Source organism: Trachypithecus francoisi, unplaced genomic scaffold (genome assembly GCF_009764315.1).
Source record: "Trachypithecus francoisi isolate TF-2019V2 unplaced genomic scaffold, Tfra_2.0 Contig01585, whole genome shotgun sequence".
NCBI classification, from domain to species: Eukaryota; Metazoa; Chordata; class Mammalia; order Primates; family Cercopithecidae; genus Trachypithecus; species Trachypithecus francoisi.
In genome coordinates this window covers 10,825,035-10,851,129 of record NW_022681444.1, presented here as the reverse complement: position 1 = coordinate 10,851,129, position 26,095 = coordinate 10,825,035, and the positions used below count along the sequence as shown (strand labels likewise).

Here is a 26,095-nt window from a genome sequence, read left to right as displayed (position 1 = left end):
CTTTCTTTTCTGCTATAGAACATATAATTCTTCATAGAACTGGCTAAGTCTGTCTTACCTACTTAGCATCTTGCACTTACTGTACCCTCAAATGTTTGATTGTGCTTAAAAAGGAGATATTTTAGTTATGGGACTGATCCCAAAAGCTATGATTTAACTCTTAGGAGAGCTTTTTAGAATGTCAGAAATGCTTGAACTTGAGCCCCTTATGCAAAGAATCTCACATAAAACCCAATGTTTATATTTTTCCTGGAGATTAAAAACTATGGCAAACAGTAGTATTTTGGAAGGCAGCTATGCTCACCACTATACCACCAACACGGCCGACAGTAGGATTTTGGAACCAGAGAGAAAAACTTGTTGCCAAAATGTGTTTCTGATATGTTTTAGAATAAAACCTTATTTTGCAAACAGAAAAACAGGCTAGGTAGCCCAAGCTGATTAGCCCACACTATCGCCAAGTTGACTGGATGGGCGCCATCTTTGTTTAAAATTGAGCTCGTGTCACTCTGGGCTCTGGGGCTGCCTGCATTTGGAGGACCAGATCTGACATTATCGTCTTCTGACTACACAGAAGGCAAACTCAGAGTCTCCCTAGACAGATAGTGGGTAAGTAACAATTTTATTGAAACAAAACCAAACTTAGGGACAAGATACTTTTAAATTTATGAACAACATTCTTTGTCACTAATTGAGAATCATTTGTGATTTACCTGAAGTAGAAATCAATGTAGGGGTTAGCTGGACAAGTGTGCTATTAAAAAGTCATCTTGAAAGTGGTGGCCCAAAGATTTTTACTGGTATTTTTTATAATATACAGGTACTATGCAGCAAATGTTTATATGTACCTGATACCGTACTAATTACTTTTTAGTTTTGAACTTTTACGGTAGAATCTTACCAATGGTGGTCTCACATTTTGGAGCCCTTTGAAATTAACTTCCTATGTGATTTACTTGTAAGATTTTTATTTATAGATATGAGTCAGCAACTTCCTCTACCATGGTATCAAAAAAGCATTTAGACATTTTAATTGATTTTTCTGCTAAATGAACTTCTAACTTACTGAGAGCCAAAACCAGTGAATGTCACAAGATTGTAATTAAACAGGAACACAGATGATAGCAAGTTAATACCTGGCAGTTTTGGGGGTCATTGCTAATGTAAATGTGGCATTCTTGCAAAAGGGGCTTATCTCTCTCTCTCTCTCTTTTTTTCTTTTTTTTTGAGGCAGAGTCTTTGTTGCCCAGGCTGGAGTGCAGTGGCATGACCTTGACTCACTGCAACCTCTGCCTTGCAGGCTTAAGTGATTCTCCTGCCTCAGCCTTCTGAGTAGCTGGGATTACAGGTACCCGGCACCACACCAGCTAATTTTTGTATTTTTAGTAGAGATGGGGCGTCACCATGTTGTCCAGGCTGGTCTCGAACTCCTGACCTCAGGTGATCCGCCTGCCTCGGCCTCCCACTGTGCTGGGATTTAGGTGTGAGCCACCATGCCTGGCCTCAGCCTCTACATCTGGCCTCAGCTTAACTCTTCAGTTGGATTTTTCTTTATCATAGTGTTTCTCAAAACTAGTTTGTATCTCACTTTAAGAATTACCTGGAGTGCTTATTAAAATATAGATTCCTGAGCCCAAAATTCAGTTTTGGAAGGGGCCTAGGTATTGCATTTCTAGCAAATATCTCAGGTAGTTTTGATGCACATTGAAGCTTAAGAACTGCTACTTACACTTACTGAAAGAAAAGGAAATGTTATCCTTTTTGGGCATCCATATCCCCATGTGTAAAATAAGGATGATACCTGCCCACATCACATCCCAGAGTTGCTGTGATGATGAAAACCACAGGTTAGCTTAGTGTGACACTAAGGCTTGAAGGGCTTGAAGCTTTGGAGTAAGGCAGATCCAGGTTCCAATATCAGTTTTTCTCCTCTGGTTTTGCCTCTTGCTAACTTTGTGACCCAGAACAAACGGCTTGATCTCCATTCTGCTCCCTGTACAGTGGGGACAAAAGTGCCAATTACATGGTGGTCATATTAGGAGTATTTACAATGATGTTTGTAAAAGGTGTACAGTGCTTGTCTCATGAATGATAACTGTTGTTACTTATTTTTACAAATACAGCCTCAGAGACCAAAGTGGGGGAGAAATCATAAATGTGTAGAGTTAACACTTGGGGAATGAGCTGCTTTTTGTATATCAAGAGAAAGCAGCTGCTCGACTACCATAGAGAGCTTGGGTTTTGAAGGGTGAGGTTTTGAAGGTTTGCCCTGATGAGCCCATCTATGAATACCTCCCTGCAGCCAGTGGTATTTGGGTGTGCAGTTCGATGTCTCAGATGACAGGTGTATGCTAAAACAGAGAAATGACCCCCAGTTTATGCTAGGTGTTGGACTTAACAGACTTGTGACCTAACCAGCTCTACTAACTCTTAGCCATTGAAGAGATTGTCAAGAAGGAAATAGTATGTATTTAGTTCTTTTGCTGAAAAAAGACTATCTGCTTTTTAGATCAATAATTTGAAATATAAATATAGTCTTAGCCAAAACCCAAGGTAGAATCAGAAGTAGGAATAAAACTTAGATTTGATCCTATCATTAAGTTACTGTGACTGGTATCAGTTTTTAAGGTTTCTTTCTGATTGTTGTATTTTGTAGAAACCCTCTTCATAAACTCGCCAAAGAATTATTCATATGCTTTATCTTCTTTTCTCAGCCAAACGTACTCACTGTTCAAACCAGAGAATTCTGGCCAAACTTTCCATTGCATTGAACACATGCATTGGTTTGTCTTGCAGATGTTTTTTTTTGTGGAGAAAAATGGGGCCATTTAGTGACTCTTCATTTTCCTTTTTCTCAGTCTGGTAGTGGCGCCAATGAGGAGCCTTCAGAACCTGTAGCACACGTCCTGGAGCCGGCACAGCGCCTTTGAGGGAGAGAATGGCCCAACAAGCGAATGTCGGGGAGCTCCTCGCCATGCTGGACTCCCCCATGCTGGGTGTGCGGGACGACGTGACAGCTGTCTTTAAAGAGAACCTCAATTCTGGTTAGCAAAATAATATCCTTTTAGCTTATCTGCTAAAAAGAAGAGGTTGACTTAGAGCCACTAGAATCCTGCTGATAATTTTAGTTTTCATCTTCTGAAGAGTTTTTTAAACACCCAAAGAGAGTATCTGTATGTGTTTTAAACTTTCAATTATAGAAATACTCAAGTATGCCCACATATGAAGTAAGAATCATGTAGTGAACCCCATGAACCCAGTTTCAAATTCTTTCCTCCCTGACTCTCCCACCCTCCAAATATTTTAAAGCCAATTCCAGACATCGCTTTAACTGTAAATCATATATGTGGTTTTTAATATGAAAAGTGCTTAACCTCTTTTTAGTATGACAAATAGAAATTTAAATAGTACCCTTTTTTGCTTACCAGCTTGGCAAAATTAAATACTGAGTATAGAGATGGGCACTGTGAGCAGGAATGTGATGTTCAGCCGTTTGGAGTATCAGTCATCAATTTTAAAACACATACCATTTGGGCCATTTTTAAGAATCTGTATCTTATTATAGCTTCGAGTGAAGTATAGTGAGAAACTGGAAAAACCTAAGTATCCTTCAGTAGGTGAATGGTTAAATTAGTTATATAGAGCCATGCAGCAGAACACTTGGAGGACGGAAAGAAATGAAATAGGCCATTGATGCTGACATGGGAAGGTGGTTACAACACATTGTTCAGTGGAAAAAACACACACATGCACAAACTGTGTCTGCGTCTGTGGACGTGAGGGCTGCATGTGTGCGATTATACAAGTAGAAAAAGGTTTGAAGAGACATACTCTAAACTTAAGGATGTTTATCTGTGAAGAGTGGGTTGGGAGGCAGGTGGTGAGGAGCACTTTCACTTTTATTTTATGTACTTTTACATCGCCTGAATTTTTAACAATAGATATGGATTATTTTTTGTAATTAAAAAGGCAATAGAGGGCCGGGCACAGTGGCTCACGCCTGTAATCCCAGCACTTGAGGGGAGTCGAGGTGGGTGGATCACAAGGTCAGGAGATCGAGACCATCTTGGCCAACATGGTGAAACCCCACCTCGACTAAAAATACAAAAATTGGCCGGGTGTGGTAGCTCACACCTGTAATCCCAGCTACTCGGGAGGCTGAGGCAGGAGAATGGCGTGAACCCGGGAGGCGGAGCTTGCAGTGAGCCGAGATCATGCCACTGCACTCCAGCCTGGGCAACAGAGCGAGACTCTATCTCAAAAAAAAAAAAAAAAAAAATACAAAAATTAGCTGGACGTGGTGGCAGGCGCCTGTATCCCAGCTAGCTACTGGGGAGGCTGAGGCATGAGAATTGCTTGAACCCAGGAGGCAGAGGTTGCAGTGAACTGAGATTGTGCCACTGCACTCCAGCCTGGCAACGGAGCGAGACTCCATCTCAAAAAAAAAAACAAAAAGCATTAAAAATAAAAGGACTTCATATATTTTCATGCCTATTTAGGCAAATAAGCTTGGAGTTATCCTATTATTAAATTAAGAAGGCAGAAATGTAATGCTGCATAACACTTAGAGTAGCATATAAAGAAATATTTTCTAGATTTTGTGGCAGGCAGCTGTGTAAGGTAAACTTCGGATGTTAAGGGGAGTAAGTATCATCCATTGCCCTTTTCTTGATTTAGACCGTGGTCCTATGCTTGTAAACACCTTGGTGGATTATTACCTGGAAACCAGCTCTCAGCCGGCGTTGCACATCCTGACCACCTTACAAGAGCCACATGACAAGGTAACGGCTGACGTGTCGTAGGCATTTCATATGTTCTCCATGAGTGCAACAGCTTCTGTGCATGGCCACTGTGCCATTTATCCCGAGCTTATTCTTTTGATTTCTGTGTGCTACTGATGACATTGTTCCCAGTTTATAACTATATATAAAAATTAGGCTGGGCGCGGTGGCTCGAGCCTGTAATCCCAGCACTTTGGGAGGCCGAGATGGGCAGATCACGAGGTCAGGAGATCGAGACCATCCTGGCTAACACAGTGAAACCCCGTCTCTACTAAAAAATAAAAAAAACTAGCCGGGCGAGGTGGCGGGCGCCTGTAGTCCCAGCTACTTGGGACCTGCTGACGCAGGAGAATGGCGTGAACCCCGGGAGGCAGAGCTTGCAGTGAGCTGAGATCCGGCCACTGCACTCCAGCCCGGGCAACAGAGCGAGACTCCGTCTCAAAAAAAAAAAAAAAAAAAAAAAAAAAAATTAATTTGTAGGAGCCATGATTCTTGAAAAGTTTACAAAATAAAACATATTTCAGAGACTGTTAAAGATCTTGTTTAAAGAAATCTTACATTTCCAGTACGATAATTGTAGAGTGATGGTTTGGCCCATAGATACCCATCGTTCAACCCATACTTTGAATAGGATTTTTAGACTTTTATCAGTATGGAAAAGCTTCAGGTACAAAGGACTCACCTGGCAAATTAATGAGTCTTGTTTCCCAGCACCAGGTACTTGGAGGGCTCCTTCATGGTTTCCTTTTGTTTTTAGTAAGTAGCTAATAAAGCTTTGTTATTGCAGACTTTGGTAAGTCTTAAGTGTGTGTATGAGAGCGACTTCCCCAGGATTTGAAGACCTTGTATTGTATGCCTTTTGCAGTACATCTTGTTTTTTTTGAGACGGAGTCTTGCTCTGTCGCCCAGGCTGTGCAGTGGCACCATCTCGGCTCACTGCAAGCTCCGCCTCCCGGGTTTACGCCATTCTCCTGCCTCAGCCTCTGAGTAGCTGGGACTACAGGCGCCCGCCACCTCGCCCGGCTAATGTTTTGTATTTTTAGTAGAGACGGGGTTTCACCGTGTTAGCCAGGATGGTCTCGATCTCCTGACCTCGTGATCCGCCCGTCTCAGCCTCCCAAAGTGCTGGGATTACAGGCGTGAGCCACCGTGCCCGGCTTGCAGTACGTCTTGTTTTGTTTTGTTTTCTAAAGAGGTGGGGTCTCATTCTGTTGCCCAGACTGGAGCATAGTGGCACAATCATAGCTGACTGTAACCTTGAACTCCTGGCCTCATGCTGTCCTCCTGCCTCAGCCTCCCAAAGTGCAGGGACTGCAGGCATGAGCCACTGCGCCTGGCCCATCTTGTTTTTTTATTTACTCTGGTCTGAATTGTTACTTCTACTACCTAATTGATACTTGAGACCAAACCATGTAGGTTGGGTTGCTCTAGCTGTTGCTTCCGGCGGGATGTCCTCATGGCTTCAGTAACCTATCACAGTTTGGGACTAGTGGTTATTGAGGGACTGTGCACAAGTCTCCCCCTTTTTGCATGCGTATATTGTAGGATCCTTTTTCATGAGTTGCAAACTGGCTGCCTTTTGTCAGGCCAAATGCAGCAATGTTTTGTTTGCTAACGTGGTTTTTAAAATGTTGAATTTTATCTTTTATCTGCATGAGCCTTGCTTTACATTAGAGACAAGACGTGAGAGACTGGAGCACATCATTGTTGTCTTTATTTTTGTTAACTTCATATATTCATGTGAGGATTTCCCTTCTTCTTTTGCATTTTCAGCACCTCTTGGACAGGATTAATGAATATGTGGGTAAAGCCACCACTCGTTTATCCATCCTCTCGTTACTGGGTCATGTCATAAGACTGCAGCCATCTTGGAAGCATAAGCTGTCTCAAGCACCTCTTTTGCCTTCTTTACTAAAATGTCTCAAGGTAGGATGTTTGTAAGGATTTGAATGAAATGGCTTTATGAGTATAATTTCTGAAATTTTAAGTAACTTAAAACAAGGAAGCTAGATTTTAACTTTTAGAGTTTAAAACCTTGTAGGCATTTGGCTTTTCTCAAACAGAATGTTGTCTGGAGTTGGTACTTAGTAAGTTCTCAAATATATCACTATGACTGTTGAATACCTCATCCACGCAAATATGGAAGAATTTCGATCAGATGGGTTCAATGTTACATTATTCCAAACCACTTGATTTCATCATCGTTTAGCCTTCCCTCATTTAAAAATATCCTGTATTATCTTTTGGGAATCCCTGTTTCTAAATTATCTTTTAGCTAATAGAAGAATGGCTTAAAGTTTCTGTTAACCATTTAGGAATATGATCTGGTTGCAGCTATAATTAAGACTTTGTTGATGTAAGTTCTACTAAGTTGCATTCAATTTTTGGAACTAAATTGAGTTCATTTTTCTATACAGGGAGTCAAAATCTAAATAGAACTTTATGGTTTTAGTTTTAACAGTGGTATGCAGCCATACTCAGGGTTATTTGTTTAATCTGTTTTAGTTCCTGGACTTGTTTTTTATCTATAAAATAAGAAAAATGTGGTTAATATTAACTGCCTGTACCTCACAGAGACATGAAAATATCCAGTAGTATTTGTTCCAGGATGGCAGTACCATTGGATTCATCTGATACAGCACCATGCAAATTGATTTTTGTGTCTGCCAAGAAGGGTAACTCTTTTATTATCCCTAGAGGTGGGTCCCAAGGAGTCACATTGGTAGGGTATTATAAAAATGTGCGTTTAATTCTGAAAAAATAGGAACAGTTTTAACAACTTAATGTTTTTTAAGCAAATTGATTGATGAGAATATAATCTAATTAATGGATTGGTGAGAATATCATCTAATTAATGGATTGATGAGAATATAATCTAATTTTGAGGCACATCACTTAGTTCAGATTGCAAAACACTTATCTTTTCCAAAAGAGTAAGTTTTGAATATTAATCATGGGCGAGTCTTCAGTTAGACTGTTAGGATAAATGAAATCAGGCTAGTTCTTTTTGCTGAGAATCATTATGTAGTCTCATATATTCTCAATTCTCCTACCAATATATTATTCTTACTGGATATCTTCCATAATGAAAGACTTGATGCTTGATGTAAAAATCAAAATATATTTAAAACTTTATTCCCAGACTCATAGATTCCTATTCTAATAGGAATAATGGATGTCTTAACCTACATAGTAGTCTTTTGATTAATATCTTGTTTCATAAATCTGAATTTCATCTCCCTGGCAAACATTCATGATTTAATTATGGTTCAGGTGAGCTGCTGTAGCTAGCTAGTCAGAGTTGGTTGAGTATTCATTGGATGTTAAGTGTCTTCAGTTAGCCTGAAGTTATTTATTTGACTTAATATTTAAACTATAGGCATGCTCAAAGGTTTCCATATATATATGTGTGTGTATATATATATATATATTTTTTTTTTTTTAATTTACTGGTCTCTAAATACTGCTTTGAAGTGAGCCTTTAAGTTGACTTGTTAGTGCTATACTAATTTCTCCTTCAGTTATACTTCTGTTGTAGTTCTTTAAAAAATAGTAAGTTACTTGTCAATGTGTAGTGTTTTGTTTTTTTTTTCTAATTAACAAAAAGTAAATATCTTAAGATTTGGTTGAATGAATGAAAACAGAGCAGTGCTCCTGTGTTTTGTTGAAGAGCAACTCCTTTTGTTTTCATCCAAGTGCTATAAATAGGGCATCCTAAGGCTTCAGGACTTGAGTGTCCCCAAGTCAAGTTTGAACTCATCTCCTGGATACCTTTGCATTAGGTGTGTTGTAAATGGTCCTTACTGACTCATTACAGTAGAGCTGGGTCTCAGTGTTCCTAGTGAGTCTGTTTGAATGTTGTCCCCTCAGTAATCCTTACGGATAGGGAAATGAGTATGTGAGTCAACTTGTGATTTGTGATTCTCTCAGTGTTTAGAGCCTCTTCACATACTGTACAATGCCGATCCTGGTGCCAGTGCCTGACAGACGTTTCCTGTTTGACCTTTTCTCCTGCAGATGGACACTGACGTTGTTGTCCTCACAACAGGCGTCTTGGTGTTGATAACCATGCTACCAATGATTCCACAGTCTGGGAAACAGCATCTTCTTGATTTCTTTGACATTTTTGGTCGTCTTTCATCATGGTGCCTGAAGAAACCAGGTACAGATCTCCTCATACACCTATTGGGCTCTGTGAGGTGAATGCTTTTGTTATTGATTAATTGCTCATATGCTGTAAGGAATGGACATGTAGACTTTTATAGCTGAAATGAGTGATTTTCACCGGACAGATGAGGGAATACCTTGGGTGCATCCACTACAGGCACATATAAGAAACATGACTATTGAGATAACTTTTTAATTTTGTTGGCTTAAAAGGATTGGTTGTCAGAGAAATTGAGCAGTAGGATGTAAAACTTCATGATTGTTGATTAACTGAAAAGCAACCTCTGTCTGTATTGCAGCAGTACAGGACTAAGCTTGTGGGACATTTCTGTCTTCCTTTTCTGCTGTGTTGTGACAGAACACATATGTCAGGTTTGAGAACCCGCTCGTTGTACCGTAGGAATCAGAGGAAAATGCGGTGTGTCCTGATTAGCACTCCAACTTCAAATGCAGTGGGTTTTTTTTTTGTTTTCTTCCCCACTATCGGCAGGTAGCAGAGCTCTATCAAAGGGATCGGAAGCTGTAAGCATATGAAATTTGGAATCTTTGGGTTATCCCAGTGTGAGGTATTCCTATCAAAAGGGTGAAGTATGTCAGACCTATGAGACAGAACACCGTGGCTTCCTATACAGGATTCAATTACAAGCATAGGCCCACGTGGTGCCTGCTTGTTTAGTAGAATCTTTGGGAGAAAGGAATGGTCTGTTCATTATTGTGGAGAAACTTTATGTATACTGTGGCCATGGGTTTCCACAGGGTCTAGGTAAGGCTAAATTAGGATGTTCAATTTCTTTCATTCTTAGTTCTTTAAGCTAATTTCTAGATAATAGTTTCTTTCACTCTGTAATTATAAATCTACATAGCTAAGACTACATACTGATTTAAAAGATTCTCACACATTCATTCTGTAAATATTGAGTGCTTGTTAAATACCAGTTCTAGTGCAAAGCACCGAGAGATGAGTAAGACGGTTTTTTTTTCTCAAGAAGCTCATGCTGAATTCAGCAGTGGAAAAGTATAAATTTTACGGAGATCTATCATCATAAAGATAGTTCAGTATTGTGAGAATGTTTGGGATCCTTTTTGGGCAGTGACTGGAGAGGAGGGCAGAAGTTAGATCGGGAAGGGCTTTCATGGATCATACTAGTAGATTGGAGTTTATCCAAAGGTTATAGGGAGCCATTGATGGATTTGAGATAAGGGTGTCTGGTGTGTCCAGATTTGTTTGCATTTTAGAAAACCACTCTTGCTGTCTTTGGAGTGAGGTGGGAAGATACATAGATAAAAAGTCATGCTGGCAGCCACTTGTTTATATCTATTTTGCACACCTCAATCTGTGTCCAACTAAGAGGCTCTTCTCAACGGGTTCCTTTTCTAGGCCACGTGGCGGAAGTCTATCTTGTCCATCTCCATGCCAGTGTGTACGCACTCTTTCATCGCCTTTATGGAATGTACCCTTGCAACTTCGTCTCCTTTTTGCGTTCTCATTACAGTATGAAAGAAAACCTGGAGACTTTTGAAGAAGTGGTCAAGGTAAATTAAAACTTCTTGTTTGTTTGCTACTTAGCATACTGTTTAGATAGGCTGCATTTATACCTTTTGTATTTAATGGCAGACAGGGAAATTTTGAAAAGAAATTGTTTTCTTCCTCTCCACTCCAGTCCCTAGGCAGCCACTAATCTGTTTTCTGTCTTAATAGATTTGCCTATTCTGGACATTTTGTGTAAATGGGATCATATAACATGTGGTCTTTTGTGACTGGCTTCTTTAACTTAGTATAATGTTGTTGAGGTTCCTTCCGTGTTGTAACACGTGTCAGTACTTCATTCCTTTTTATTGTCAACTAATACTCCATTGTTTGGATGTTCCACAAACATTCAGCCCTTCATAATTTGTCAACTCAACTCTTCTAGCCAATGATGGAGCATGTGCGAATTCATCCGGAATTAGTGACTGGATCCAAGGACCATGAACTGGACCCTCGAAGGTATAGAAACTAGTGTCAAAATTGTAAAGAATCTTTTGAGAGATTGAAAATGTGATCTAGGAGGTAATCCCTGTTGAGGTATATTTGGGAATATAGATGTTCTACTTACAGAATCAGTCCGCTTGGAAGCACTCGTACAGCTAAAATTTGTGTGAGTTTAAAACATACTCTTCACAGGTGGAGGACATTTAATAACATTTAGCAGAGTGGAGAAAGTTGCAGCACCAGTGCCTGTCCCCCAGAAAGGCTTACACCTCAGTGGTGCCAGTGATGGGGCGATGAAGGAGGGGAAGCATATGGCTGAAAACAAGGGAATTGCAGAAAATACATGAATATGGCTTTGCAGAATGGAGAAAGGACTTCAGGGAGTCCTATATTATTGGAGTCCCTGAGGTCCTTTCTCCATTCTGCAAAGCCAAGTGACTACCATCCTCCCCAGGGCCCTACAGAGTCCCCCAGGTATGTTCTTTGGAAAAACTGAACTTTTGAGACCCTTGATTGGAGGATTCCAGGCACAGTGGAGAGTGGAACTGAGGGTAAGAGTGAGGGAGATAGAGGAAATTTATAGACTGAGCTGTGGGAGGCCCAGCTCCGTCCCTCTGCTTGTCTCTGCCTGGTAGCCAGGCTTATTATGCTCCCCACTTAGGAGACCCAGCCCTTTTTGGGGAAACTGACCCATGGATATTGGCACTTGGGGATCTCCTGCTGAAAAAGCTGGCTCACTGCCTGATCCCCCAACAGCGAATCTTACCTCTCCACAGACACTGCCTCTACCACACAGAGCCTCAGCCAGCTTAAAGCAGTTTAGTGTGAGATATATGTAGAGAAGCACAGAAAATATGTAAAGTTTGATAATAACACAAAAACACATGTAGCTGGCACCTAGCTTAACAAAACAGAACATTACCTTAGAGGCTCCCCATGGAGAACCTCTCCTTTCTCCCTGCTACCTCAGAGACAACTACCATTGTTGCTTTTAATCATTCTTTTGCTTTTCTTTATAGTTTTACTGTAGGTATTGCTTTGTTTTGAAAAGCCAGTTGATGAGGAAGCAAAGCCTAGTTAAGAGAAGGGCAGTCTTGTCACTGGTAGTTGAAGGTTTGCAGGAGATGAGAGGAGGAGCAGCGCATATGAGTCTTGGTGTGGTTTCACTGTCCCTGAGGTTTCACAGCCCCTTCTGGGAAGTCAGTGCACAAGGTCACGAATGAGTCTGGGAAACACAAGGCTCACCCTCATCACAGCGTCTGGCAAGGCTTCTAGCAAGGGCAAGGTACTAGACATGTGTGAAATATGGCAGGCGGGGAGGCTGCTCTCTGTGCCTGCTTTCAGCTCCCAGGAATAGGTCAGACAGAATCCTTCTGTGGGATAAAATGAATGTCCTCTGCTGATCAAGCAGAGACGGGAGAGTAGGAATTTCATCAGTATGTAGTTAAGACAAACTAAGTACGGACAAGTTATACAGGCCAGGGTCACCTGGCTCTGTCCCTCATTAAAAGATAGTGCAGGACAGCAGGAACTTGGAGACATGCCTGTCTCTTGGCAGGTACTGTTCTGATCCAAACTGGTTCTCGTCTGTACCTAGTACCCAGCTGTCATCCTAGTCTTCTGAGGCTTTCCTTCACCTCTCTCCTGTGCAGGATCTCCCATTTCCTGTATCTTGTCTTCTTGGTTTACTCTTGTTTAATAGGACATATCATCTAGGAGCTTTTTGAGGAGGGATGCAGTTGTTTGGCTGGTGTAGACTTACAGGTTGAGAGTTAGGAATTTGAAGGTATTATTCCATTGCCACCCTGCTTCCAATGTTGCTCTTGGAATTTCTGATCATCTGTATTTGCTGTGTTTTTCTCTGGGGGAGCTGGTGTTCTCTTTGTTGTCGTAATATTCTGAAATTACCAGTGATGTACGTTGGTATGAATCTATTCTCATTGTTTAAGCTGGAAGCTCTTCAAGTTCTATGATATTTTCTTTAGTTATTTTGTGCTTGATTTCCTGTTTTCTCTGTCTTTCCTTCTAGAAATCCAGTTCATCCATGCACCGCATAATGACATTTCAGTCAATGATGGGCTCCACAGATGATAGTGGTTCCGTGAGATTATACCACCACATCTTTACTGTACCTTTCCTGTGTTCAAATATGTCTAGATACACAAATACCTTCTGTTGTGTTACAGTTACCTACAGTATTTAGTACAGTACCATGCTGTGCAAGTTTGTAGCCTCGGAGGCTGTAACATCTAGGTTTGTGTGAGTACACTCTGATGTTCACACAACAAAGAAATTGCCTAATGATGCATTACTCAGAACATGTCACTGTCATCAGGTGACACATGACTATGTACATATATAAGGAGTTTTCTTTTCCCTGCATAGTCTGTTTCTTCTAAATTTCCTTTTCTGTTTTGTGTTATTCTTTTTAAATCTTTGAGGCCTTGTGCAAGGATCTAGTAAACTGTTTACATATGGGGAGACAAAACAGCTTTGTTCACAGTGGTGGGACTTGTTGACTTCAAGCTTTGTTGTATGTTGAACTGAGCATCTGTTGGAAATAGTGGTGTCAGTATTGTTTTCTTCTTGAGCTGGTCACATTTTTTAGAAAATAGTCTTCTGGTTTTCAGACTGGTAAGGGTGACTGCCTCTGGGGGGAAAGAGGCAGGTGGTGAGGAAGGGTTGGTGGTCTTGGCATTTAGGATGTATATGCTTCACTTAATCCCTTCATTTGGAGTGACACTCATGCCCTCAACTATTTCTGGAATACCTTATCCAGGCACTCCCTGTTTTATTCTCTCTAGAGAATAATCCAGATTTCTGGTGAGAAAAGAGCTGTTGCTCACGAGTGTAGAGTGGGGGCAGGACCCAGGGGCTGTGACTGCTCCTCCAGTGGTTTTCACCCTGTCTTCAGTATTTTAGCTCCCCTTGTCTACCTGCTACTCATCTCCTGTTCCAGAAGTACCAGATGCTGTAAATTCCTTATGATTTTAAGGATTCTGTAGTATAATCAGTTGACTCTTCACTTTGAGACAGTGGCAGCTTAGGATTCTGCTTTCGTGGATTTGCAGTGTCAGTTACCACCTGCCTGTCTGTATTTTATTTTCAAAAACTTCTGGTTCTGTTCTCTCTCTTCTCTTCTCCTCCTTGTGGGTTTATATTGAAAAACAAAGAAGTCTTTACTGTAGACAGTGGGATTCCAGGAGGCTGTACAGTTGGGTGCATATGTTCAACCAACTATATTAACTTGGAAGATTCCTCAGTCAGCTTATAGAGAGCCTCACTCACCTTGGCTAGGCAGATTGCTTGACTTTGGAAGAAGGTTTTAACACTGAAGACAGACACCAACATAAAGAGGAGAAAAGAGAGCTAGAACAAAACCATAATGATAGAGCAGAAGAAAATATTACCAAATATATTACCAAATATTACCATAGCCACAGAGATAAGGCATCTGTGCGTATGTAAGCAACAGGATGCCACAGAGAAAGACCATTTTGAGACTAAAAGAACTCTTCAAAATTAAAAATGATAGCCAAAATAAACATTTCAGTAAAAGAATTGGGAGATAAAGTTGATATCTCAGACATCAGCTTTTCCAAGATATAGATAAATATCTCAGAAAGCAGAACCAAAGGATAGAGCTGAGTAATATGAGCAGAATAGAAATTTAGAATGATCAGCCCAGGAAGTCCCAACATCCAATTAAATTTTTTTTTCTTTTTTAAAGAGCCGGGTGTAGTGGCTCACACCCGTAATCCTAGTACTTTGGGAGGCTGAGGCGGGTGGATCTCTTGAGGTCAGGAGTTTGAGACCAGCCTGGCCAACATGGTGAAACCTCGTCTCTACTAAAACTGCAAAAAATTAGTCGGGCTTGGTGGTGGGTGCCTGTAATCCCAGCTACTTGGGAGGCTGAGGCAGGAGAATCATTTGAACCTAGGAGGCGGAGGTTGCAGTAAGCTGAGATTGTGCTACTGCACTCCAGCCTGGGTGACAGAGCAAGATTCCGTCTCAGAAAAAAAGAGAGAGAGAAGAAAACTTTGGTGGAGGAAGAAATTGTGAAAGAAATAATACAACAAAAAAAATTCCTAGGATTGAAGGATGTGAGTTTCCAGATTAAAGGGGCTTACCTGGTGCCCAACTAAATATCAGTAAAAAAGAATGCCACCAGGTCTCAGTGTTGTAGAATTTTAAAGTACCAGGGATTAACCTTTCAGAGAAAGAAAAAAACGAAATCACATTAATAAGGATCAGAAATCAGAGTGCTATTAGCTTCTGAAATACCTTCAAAATTGTGAGAAAAAGGTTTTCAACTAGAATTCTATAGCCAGCCAACTCGTCTATCAAATATGAGACACTTTTAGATATGCATGGACTCAAATTTCCTTCCCATATATCCTTCCTCAGTTAATCACTGGAGCATATATTCCACCAAAATGAGAGTAAAATCATGAAAGAGGAAGACAGAATCCAGGGGCCTGGGGCCTGATCATGACCCTTTTACAGGACCATGTCCAGGGAAAGTGTCAGGATAACAGGCAGTGCCGAGAGCAGCCTGTCCAATCTGAAGTGGGGGAGAAAGTGCTCCGCAAGGGAGCTCTTCAGGAAGATGAGGAATAATCCTGGTGTATTCTTTGCATTTCATTAGTAAAAGTTATATTAGGAATTGTTTCAGAGCTGTTAGAATACATTTAGGAAAAATTAGCAATAGACACACAAAAAAGTGAGGAAGAGAAACAGAACAATTAAAACTTACAATAAAGGAAATATTACCATAGTATACTCTGTGGCTCAGCCATGAGTAGTACTAAGGTAGTCATAATGTTGAAATCAATTTTGAAAACAACAAGAACAGTTACATATTTATTTTGAGAGCATTGAGGAGGAGGGAAAGGATATATGGAAGAGATCTCAATCCTCACTTCCCATAATAGTAAGTTAATAGATGGTGTCTGTAATTTATAAATCACGAAATTAAAAGCACAGGGCATATTCTTGAGAACTATAGAGGCGGGATAACAATTCAGCTAACAGAATTGGAAGCAGCTGCCAGAGTGGTTGCAGTGGGGAGGGATGGGAGGAAACTTTAGTACTGTATTGACTTTTTAAACTACCATATTTCATTGAATCTCAGATGCCGTTAGATGTGTGGTATACTTCTATTTTATATACATCTGAGAAAGAAAAAAATGCCAAGTAAGCTAACGTGCATTTGATTAGACGATGGTTCCCAGTTTTAGATATTAAAATATGAAAAGTCCTTTTAAGAATCAGGGAAATAGGCCGGGCGCGGTGGCTCAAGCCTGTAATCCCAGCACTTTGGGAGGCCGAGACGGGCGGATCACAAGGTCAGGAGATCGAGACCATGCTGGCTAACACGGTGAAACCCCGTCTCTACTAAAAATACAAAAAACTAGCCGGGCGAGGTGGTGGCGCCTGTAGTCCCAGCTACTTGGGAGGCTGAGGCAGGAGAATGGCGTGAACCCGGGAGGCGGAGCTTGCAGTGAGCTGAGATCTGGCCACTGCACTCCAGCCTGGGTGATAGAGCGAGACTCTGTCTCAAAAAAAAAAAAAAAAAAAAAGAATCAGGGAAATATTGTAAGTGCATAAATTACTTTGATTAAAATAAAACATTTAAATGTATTCCTCTTTTATTATGATTCTCATTTTCTCCTCTAAAATCAATCTCCTTATGTGTACACGTGTCCTAACGCCTGCTCTCACTTAATCACTTTCGAGTCATGCTGAGAATGCATAAATAGGAGCCTGTCCCCATTAACAAGATCCCACAGGCAGTGAGAACCCAGGTGGTGAATGAAGAGGCAGCCCTGAAATCGAAAGACTTACTCCTTAGTGAAGCTGCCTTATATTCTCCCCATGCCCTGGACACTTTCTTTTCTGTATTTAATACCATATTTTCAGCATCTAAGATCTAATACGCTTTCTACAGCAGTTGTGTAGGATCACATGTTTTGTTAAGGTAAACCTGTGGAGTACCCTTAGTGTTGCTGTGCTGTTTTCTGTAAACTTGGGAAAAAAACGCACATCTCTGATGGAGTTACTAACCACCTTAGAAGCACATAGAGCAAAGTTATGTTGTCTAAAAGAAAATAGTTTATACTTGACTAGGTGTTTCATTTTAAATATTCTGTTAATTATTAGGGCCTTTATAGAATGTTTGACAAATACTGAAGAGTTGAAAGAATAAATGAACATTGTTCGTAACTTCAGTTCTTTAATTTGAATACTTACCACAGTCAGATCTATTTGCGGGTGTGTCTCTGAGTAACTTTGTGTCTTTTTTTCATTTAAGATTATATTATAAGCATTTTATGTCATTTAATGTTTGAAAGCATTATTATTTTTTTGCAGCAGGGTCTTGCTATGTTGCCCAGGCTGATCTCAAACTCCTGGGCTCAAGTGATCCTCCTGCTTCAGCCTCCCTGGTGGCTGAGAGTACAGGCACGTGGAAAGCATGATGATTATTATTTTTTTTCCTGAGACAGTCTTGCTGTGTTGCCCAGGCTGGAGTGCAGTGGCACAACATGGCTCATGGCAACCTCAACCTCCCAGGGTCAAGCTGTCCTCCCACCTCAGCCTCCTGAGTGGCCAGACCCTGAGCATATGCCACCACGCCCAGCTTGTTGTTGTTGTTGTTGTTGTTGTTGTAGAGATGGGGTGTGGTCTCACTTTGTGAGTGAGACCTCCTGCCTTGGCCTCCCATAGTGCTGGGATTACAAGTGTGAGCCGCCATGCCCAGCTGAAAGTATCATTTTTTTTTTTTTTCTTTTTTCAGAGTCTAGCCCTGTTGCTCAGGCTGGAGTGCAGTTGCACTTTCCTGGCTCAGTGATCCTCCTGCCTTGGCCTCCCATAGTGCTGGGATTACAAGTGTGAGCCGCCATGCCCAGCTGAAAGTATCATTTTTTTTTTTTTTTCTTTTTTCAGAGTCTAGCCCTGTTGCTCAGGCTGGAGTGCAGTTGTGCTTTCCTGGCTCTCTGCAACTTCCGCCTCCCAGGTTCAAGTGATTCTCGAGTCTTAGCCACCCAAGTAGCTGGGATTACAGGTACATGTCACCATGCCTGGCTAATTTTTTTTTTTTTGTCTTTTTTTTAAAGGTGGGGTTTTGCCACGTTGCCCAGGCTGGTCTTGAACTTGGCCTCAAGTAATCCGCCTGCCTTGGCCTCCCAAAATGCTGAGATTACAGGTACGAGCCACCGCACCCGGCCTTAAGCATGGTTTTTAAAATCAACTTTAGTATGGCATAATTTGCTTACAATAAAATTAATCAATTTTGCTAAGTTTTGACAAAAGTCCCAATCATAATAAAGAACATTCCACCATCTCAAAAGTTCCTTTGTGCCCTTTGTGGTCAGTCTCTTCCCCCACTTCTTGCAACCATCGATCTGCTAAAAGCATGCTTTTTCAGGGGGTGTAATAATAGTTACTCTATAGAATATATTCCTTTGGTTGAACTTTGGGTTATTTCCTTTCTTCTTTCCATTACAAGCTGTGCTGTGCTGAACACTGTTGTATGTCTGTTTCTATAGGATAAATTCTTTTTTTTGTTTTGTTTTGGTTTTTTTGAGACGGAGTCTCCCTCTATCGCCCAGGCTGGAGTGCAGTGGCGTGATCTCGGCTCACTGCAAGCTCCGCCTCCTGGGTTTACGCCATTCTCCTGCCTCAGCCTCCGAGTAGCTGGGACTACAGGCGCCCGCCACCTCGCCCGGCTAATTTTTTCTATTTTTAGTAGAGACGGGGTTTCACCGTGTTAGCCAGGATGGTCTCAATCTCCTGACCTTGTGATCCGCCTGCTTCGGCCTCCCAAAGTGCTGGGATTACAGGCTTGAGCCACTGCGCCCGGCCAGGATAAATTCTTAGAAGTGAAACCATGGATCACATAACAGGAATCTTTAAACAGTTTTAAAAATATTCTCGGCCGGGTACAGTGGCTCACGCCTGTAATCCCAGCGCTTTGGGAGGCCAAGGCAGGTGGATCACCTGAGGTCAGGAGTTCAAGACCAGCCTGGCAAACATAGTGAAACCCCATCTCTACTAAAATGCAAAAAATTAGCTGGGGATGATGGTGGGCATCTGGAATCCCAGCTACTCGGGAGGCTGAGGGAGGAGAATCGCTTGAATCCATAAGGTGGAGGTTGCAGTGAGTCGAGATCACGCCACTGCACTCCAGCCTGGGTGACAGAGCGAGACTCTGTCTCAAAAGAAAAAAAAAAAAATAAAAATCCTCATGGAAGGCTGGCACGGTGGCTCACTTCTATATGTATGTCAAGACATACAACAGTGTTCAGCACAGCACAGCTTGTAATGGAAAGAAGAAAGGAAATAACCCAAAGTTCAACCAAAGGAATATATTCTATAGAGTAACTATTATTACACCCCCTGAAAAAGCATGCTTTTAGCAGATCGATGGTTGCAAGAAGTGGGGGAAGAGACTGACCACAAAGGGCACAAAGGAACTTTTGGGGTGATGGAATGTTCTTCATTATGATCGGGACTTTTGTCAAAACTTAGCAAGATTGATTAATTTTATTGTAAGCAAATTATGCCATACTAACATTGATTTTAAAAATCATGCCTTCATCCGGGCACAATGGCTTATGCCTGTAATCCCAGCACTTTGGGAGGCCAAGGTGGAAGGATCATTTGAGGCCAGTATTTTGAGACCAGCATGGGCAACAAAGTGAGACCCCATTTCTGTAAGAATATTAGCCCGGCCTGGTGGCATGTGCCTGTAGTCCCAGCTACTTGGGAGGCTGTGGCAGGAGGATCCCTAAGCCTAGGAGTTGGAGGTAGCAGTGAGCCACAATCATGCCACCGTACTCCAGCCTGGGTAATAGAATGAGACGCCATCTCAAAACAAAAAAAAAAAAAAAGAAAAAATTATCATGGACTTTCTTTAGTTTGTCTTTTATACTCTGTTTCTGGTCTAGGGATGGATTTGACACCTGAGGCCTTGATAGGAGACCTTAAGTCAGCCTCAGCTGCTTGGCAGTTTTCAGGTCTCCCTATTTTTTGATGACCTTTGTTCCAACGGGCATTTTTCCCTGCCTGCTACTCTGCTGCATAGCTTATGTTCCATTTTTCCATTTTGAGGCTACGCCTAGTGAGGAAAGTTTTGTTTCAGATTAGCTTGTTAGCTTGATATAACCATTTTAAACAGGGAAGGTATAGGATTGTAAAATGAATGGCTATTTCTTTATGTACTAGAATTGTTTCAGACTTGGGCTGGCATGGTCCTGCTTGTTCTCTGCTCTCAGAGTTCCGTGGCTGGCACTGAGTTGACCCTCTGAAATATTTAATTTAACTCTGAAGTAGTTTGTATTTCTTGACTTTCATTGCCTTTTACAGGTGGAAGAGATTAGAAACTCATGATGTTGTGATCGAGTGTGCCAAAATCTCTCTGGATCCCACAGAAGCCTCATATGAAGACGGCTATTCTGTGTCTCACCAAATCTCAGCCCGCTTTCCTCATCGTTCAGCGGATGTCACCACCAGCCCTTATGTTGACACACAGAATAGCTATGGTAAAAAGTGTCTTTGGTACTTATCTGTTTTGCAACTTTGTCTCTGGAAAACATTATTTGTCTTTGTTGACTTTCTTTTCTGGAGTAAGACTTCGTTCAGTTCCTAGGAATTTTTCCCAAAATATTTTAAATTTGCATATCCCTCCATTTTCTTCTAATTAATTTCTCCTTCAAGTTTAATGTAGATATCCTTGGTCTCCTACCTGATTGTATGCCAACAGAGTTGGTGACGTGTCTCCAACCCTTAACAAAGAAAATGGGTTCAAGTATTTGACTTCCAGACTCTACCTCATAAGGGAATCTTTGTGATTTTCAGACACTTAGAGTGAAACTCTGGTGGCTGTAGCACTGACACAGTTGGAATGAGTCAGAACAATTTAGACTTGGATTCGTATAAAAATCTAGGCTTCATTTGTGGGTCGCACTCACAGAAGTTGTCATCCGTACTGTGCTTTTTCAAGTTATCTTGAGGCTTAATGAGACATCAAACCTTATTGAACTTTATTTCAAAGGAGCATTGAAAGAAACTCTGAAATGTTACTTTGTCTCCAAGGATGTCAGTTAAGTCCCTCAGATTTTTTAGGTACAGAGAATTGAATATTATCAAATGGTCTAGAGGACCACCTTTTTTTTTTTTTTTTTTTTTTCATGTAATCAGAATAATCTAAAACCACACACTAATTACCCTGTGTTCTTCCCTTCCATTTTAGGGTGTGCTACTTCTACCCCTTACTCCACGTCTCGGCTGATGTTGTTAAATACGCCAGGGCAGCTACCTCAGACTCTGAGTTCCCCATCAACACGGCTGATAACTGAACCACCACAAGTATGGTGTCAACTGGTGTGCCTGTTTTCTCCTCTGCTTTCTGGTGAAGCTGACCCTTTGGGTCAGATTTAGTATGTGGTTGGGAAAATTTCACACCGCTCGTTTCAGGAGTCACTTTTAAGGATCCATCATATTAGCAAAGAAAGTTACTGTTGCGTCTTAGATTCATCTTGAAGTCTCGATTTATAAAATGCAACTTGTTTCTTGATACACTTTTAATAAGATGCCTTTTTCTAGTTGAAAAAGCTAAATTTAAGCTGAACACTGGCCATGGGTATAAACCTTGTGGATGACTTAGCATTCCTTTGCCACTGCTGATGTACTTTATTAACTTCCCAGGCTACTCTTTGGAGCCCATCTATGGTTTGTGGTATGACCACTCCTCCAACTTCTCCTGGAAATGTCCCACCTGATCTGTCACACCCTTACAGTAAAGTCTTTGGTACAACTGGTATGTATGTCTTAGGTTGGATTTGATTGGTTGGTTTTGGCCTGCCTTTAATGGCAGGAGGAGCTCTCTTTCAGATCTAAGGGACCACTTGCAGTTGTAAACTTGTTTTTGACACTTGTTGCAAATCCCTGGGGCTTTCAGAATATGTAAAGTGAACCTCAAAAAAAAAGAGAGAGACTGATCTAGATCCCTAGAAAGTTAACTCCAGCAGCTTTATTTATAGTAATAGTTAGGCTGAAAAAAAATTGGCAGTTTTTCTAATAGTTGGGCTCAGTGTTCATGTATGTTCTGCCCTTGTCTCTAAGCAGGTGGAAAAGGAACTCCTCTGGGAACCCCAGCAACCTCTCCTCCTCCAGCCCCACTCTGTCATTCGGATGACTACGTGCACATTTCACTCCCCCAGGCCACAGCCACACCCCCCAGGAAGGTGCGATCCAACTCATCTGCTATCCCTCTGCCCAAGGCACAGTGATTCACTTGAAAGCCTCACTTTGAGAAGCCTAATTATGCCAGATAGAATTCTGACCTAAAATGCAATGGGTTTGAATCAGAATAATTGAAAATAGACTAACAAGCTGCTCTCAAGGTGTGATCTGCTGACCCCTGGGTGGTTCCAAAACTCTGCTTTGGAAGAACTCTTGCAGGGAATCCAGCAGTTCAAACCTACTTTCTTGAATTTTTTTTTTTTTTTTTTTGAGACAGGGTCTTGCTCTGTCGCCCAAGGTGGAGCGCAGTGGCACGATCATGGCTCACTGCAGCTTTGACCTCCCAGACTCATGCAATCCTCCTGCATCAGCCTCCCAAGTAGCTGGGACTACAGGCATGTGCCATGATGCCTGGCTAACTTTTTTTTTTTTTGGTAGAGGTGAGGTCTCACTATGTTGCCCAAGCTCGTCTTAAACTCCTGGGCTCAAAACGATCCTCCTACCTGGGCCTCCCAAAATCCTGGGATTACAGGTTTGAGTCACCACACCTGACCAATCCCACTTCATAACACTAAGCTGTCATTTGCCTTTCCCACTGGGTTGGCATCTGCACTGATGGCACAAATATGATGGGGGGTGAAATGGTGGCAACTTAGCCTGAATCAAGGCAGGCATTGAAGTGTCCTAGGAGGCCTTGTATTCTTCTCTGATATCTTCTCTCCATTAAAAACAATAAAAAAAAAAATTTAAAAAGTTGAGTGTTCTGTATTAAGCAGTAACCATTATTCATTTTATTAAATCTTAGCCCTTGAGAACATGTATGTGTAATATTCTTTGTAGCAAAATAGAAAACACGCTTAAGGCACGTATACTGCATATACAATTATTTGAATTGAGAGGTGAACTAGCTGTCTTTTTTCATGGAGTGCCAGTTTTATTCGAAAGAACAGCTGTCTTACAAACTGGTTATTCAGACTTGGATATTTGGCAGGCAGTTTCTTAAATGATGAGCTGAGTATGTAACTTCAAGATAAACAACTGACAGTATTTGTTGCCAACAAGAAAATGCAACTCTTAGGTGGAAATTAGGATATTAAAAAACGTGTATATGCCACCATGAACTTGATAGCTGCCCCAAGACTTTTATGAAATTGAAAAGTCTTTGGCAGCTTAGTTAGTAATTTGAGTTTTTGATATTGTGTAATGAAGTGTTTCAACATTTGGAATATGTGAATAACTTGATGAGCCAATATTTTCAGAATATCCAATGTATGATGTTGCAGAATCATGCATAGGTAAAAAGCACATTCAAAGTACAAAGCAGGCCGGGCGCAGTGGCTTACACCTGTAATCCCAGCACTTTGGGAGACTGAAGCGGGTGGATCACTTGAGGTCAGGAGTTCAAGACCAGCTTGGCCTATGTGCTGAAACACCATCTCTACTAAATACAGACATTAGCTGGGTATGGTGGCAGGCACCTGTAATCCCAGCTACTCAGGAGACTGAGGCAGGAGAATCACTTGAACCCAGGAGGCAGAGGTTGCAGTGAGTCGAGATCACACCACTGCACTCCAGCCTGGGCAACAGAGCAAGACTCCATCACACACACACAAAAAAAGTACAAGGTAGACTAGTGGGTTTTAACACAGGAAAATCTCATTGATGTGGTTTCAAATTTCACTTTGTAACTTTAAGAAACTACCACTTGTCAGATTTTGGTGTAATAACAAAGACGAGTATTTGAAAAGTCTGTCAACATACGTTTACTTTTTGCGGCTGGGCATGGTGGCTTGCTCCTGTATCCAGCACTTCAGGAGTCCAAGGGAGGTAGATTGCTTCAAGACCAGCTTGGGCAACATGCAAAACCCCATCTCTACCAAAAAAATAAAAAAAGAAAGAAAAGAAAAAGCCAGGTGTGGTGGTGTACATCTCTAGTCCCAGCTACTTGGGGAGCTGATGGAGGATGACTTGAGCCCAGGAGCCAGAGATTGCAGTGAGCCATGATCATGCCACTGCATTCCAGCCCAGGTGACAGAGCCAGACCCTGTCTCAAAAATAAAAACAGCAACACATATGTTTACTTTTGTAATTACATATCTGTGGGGCCCCAGATTTTTCTTGATACACTTCAGTCAAAATAACATATTGGAACAGATTGAATGTAGAGGTAGATAACGAGAATCCCCCTGCCTTTCATGAAGCCGTATATTAAAGAGATGGCAAAAATGTTCCACTCTTCTCATTAAATTTATTTTTATTTCGAGAAATATAGTTTTTTTAATAATACGTAATTTACATTAACTTGTAATGGGCTTGTTATTTTTAAGAGAATTAATAATTTTTTTAAAATTTCCTAGTTTTCTAATATAATAATTATGCCTCATAAACAAAAGCTCTTGGGATTCTCCAATCTTCTTCTTCTTATTATTATTTTTTGTGTGTGAGACAGGGTCTAACTCTGTCTCCCAGGTTGGAGTGTAGTGGCACAACTGCAGCTTACTGCAGCCTTGACCTCCCTGGCTCAGGTGGTCCTCCTACCTCAGCCTCCTGGGTAGTTGGGACTACAAACACCAGTCACCAAGCCCGGCTAACTTTTTAATTTTTTGTAGCGATGGGGTTTTGCCATGTTCCCCAGGCTAGCCTCAAACTCCTGAGCTCAGGGGATCCACTGGCCTTGGCCTCCCAGAGTGCTGGGACTATAGGTGTGGGCCACCATGCCCAGTCTGCAGTCATATATTAAGACTATAAAGCAAGCTGCCGGGCATGGTTCTAGCACTTTGAGAGGCCGAGGCAGGCAGATCACCTGAGGTTGGGAGTTTGAGACCAGCCTGACCAACGTGGAGAAACCCCCTCTCTACTAAAAATACAAAAATTAGCCAGGCGTGGTGGCGCGTGCCTGTAATCCCAGCTACTAGGGAGGCTGAGGCAGGAGAATCGCTGGAACCCGGGAGGCAGAGGTTTTGGTGAGCGGAGATTGCGCCATTGTACTCCAGCCTGGGCAACAAGAGTGAAATTCAGTCTCCAAAAAAAAAAAAAAGAGAAAGCATCCAAACAATTTGAGATTCACTGCATTGGGCTAACCTTTAAACTACTTTACAATATGCTCGAGAACATGTACAACATTTTTTGCCTTGTGATATAAAGATACTTATCTTTTCAGGAAGAGAGAATGGATTCTGCAAGACCATGTCTACACAGACAACACCATCTTCTGAATGACAGAGGATCAGGTAAATTTCTGCGTCACCACAGGCCTTGCTTGCCTCTTCTAATTGGGTTGTATGTGTTTAAGAAAAGAAAGTTAACTGGAAACACGGAAATTCTGGGATATCCAAACTACTGAGGCCTAAAGATAATGAAGCAAGTAGTGAATTCTAAAAGCTAAACTAATAATATCAAAAATAGTTTTTAAGCTATTGCAGTGAAGTACCTGTATTTTGACTTGGTTAAACTATATCTCTTTTCAGAGACATTGGGAACTGATAATTTTATTTGCTATGGGATTATTTTTGGGACTTTTAGTTATATTATTTTTAATATGTCAGTCTTTTGTAGTATCCCCAGGACAGAACCATGTCCAGCCTTCTCTGTTCAACAGGAAGAGTTATTACAGGCATATTCTGTACAGTGTAAGCAGTTTCACATTTGCAGGGATTACACTGTGTTTCTTTGACTTCAGTTGTCTTTGTTTCTCTTCAGAAGAGCCACCTGGCAGCAAAGGTTCTGTCACTCTAAGTGATCTTCCAGGGTTTTTAGGTGATCTGGCCTCTGAAGAAGATAGTATTGAAAAAGATAAAGAAGAAGGTAATGTATATGGGATTGCTGTGAGTTGATAAAACCTGACCCTCGCTTTGCGATGAATCTTGGATTTTGTGCCAATGCTCACAGGCTTGCTTGATTTTTCTTCTCTTGAGGTGACAAGATGGGTGGT

At 41.4% G+C, this 26,095-nt stretch overlaps 1 protein-coding gene across 8 annotated transcripts in view; it reads left to right on the top strand.

Moving 5' to 3' along the window:
• Positions 1-26,095, top strand: part of TSC1 (TSC complex subunit 1) — a 55,685-nt gene that overhangs the window by 13,856 nt on the left and 15,734 nt on the right. For 5 of the 8 annotated variants that reach the window (XM_033195033.1, XM_033195076.1, XM_033195044.1 and 2 more), the window contains 12 exons: positions 2,859-3,044; positions 4,678-4,781; positions 6,555-6,707; positions 8,799-8,943; positions 10,327-10,481; positions 10,862-10,935; positions 20,287-20,462; positions 21,173-21,303; positions 21,628-21,739; positions 22,045-22,166; positions 25,325-25,394; positions 25,864-25,968. In XM_033195033.1, the coding sequence (XP_033050924.1) occupies positions 2,939-3,044; positions 4,678-4,781; positions 6,555-6,707; positions 8,799-8,943; positions 10,327-10,481; positions 10,862-10,935; positions 20,287-20,462; positions 21,173-21,303; positions 21,628-21,739; positions 22,045-22,166; positions 25,325-25,394; positions 25,864-25,968 (1,453 nt within the window). In that variant the 5' untranslated portion in view covers positions 2,859-2,938. The remainder of the gene's footprint in view (positions 1-2,858; positions 3,045-4,677; positions 4,782-6,554; positions 6,708-8,798; positions 8,944-10,326; positions 10,482-10,861; positions 10,936-20,286; positions 20,463-21,172; positions 21,304-21,627; positions 21,740-22,044; positions 22,167-25,324; positions 25,395-25,863; positions 25,969-26,095) is intronic. The other 3 variants (XM_033195059.1, XM_033195067.1, XM_033195086.1) reach the window with 3 other exon arrangements.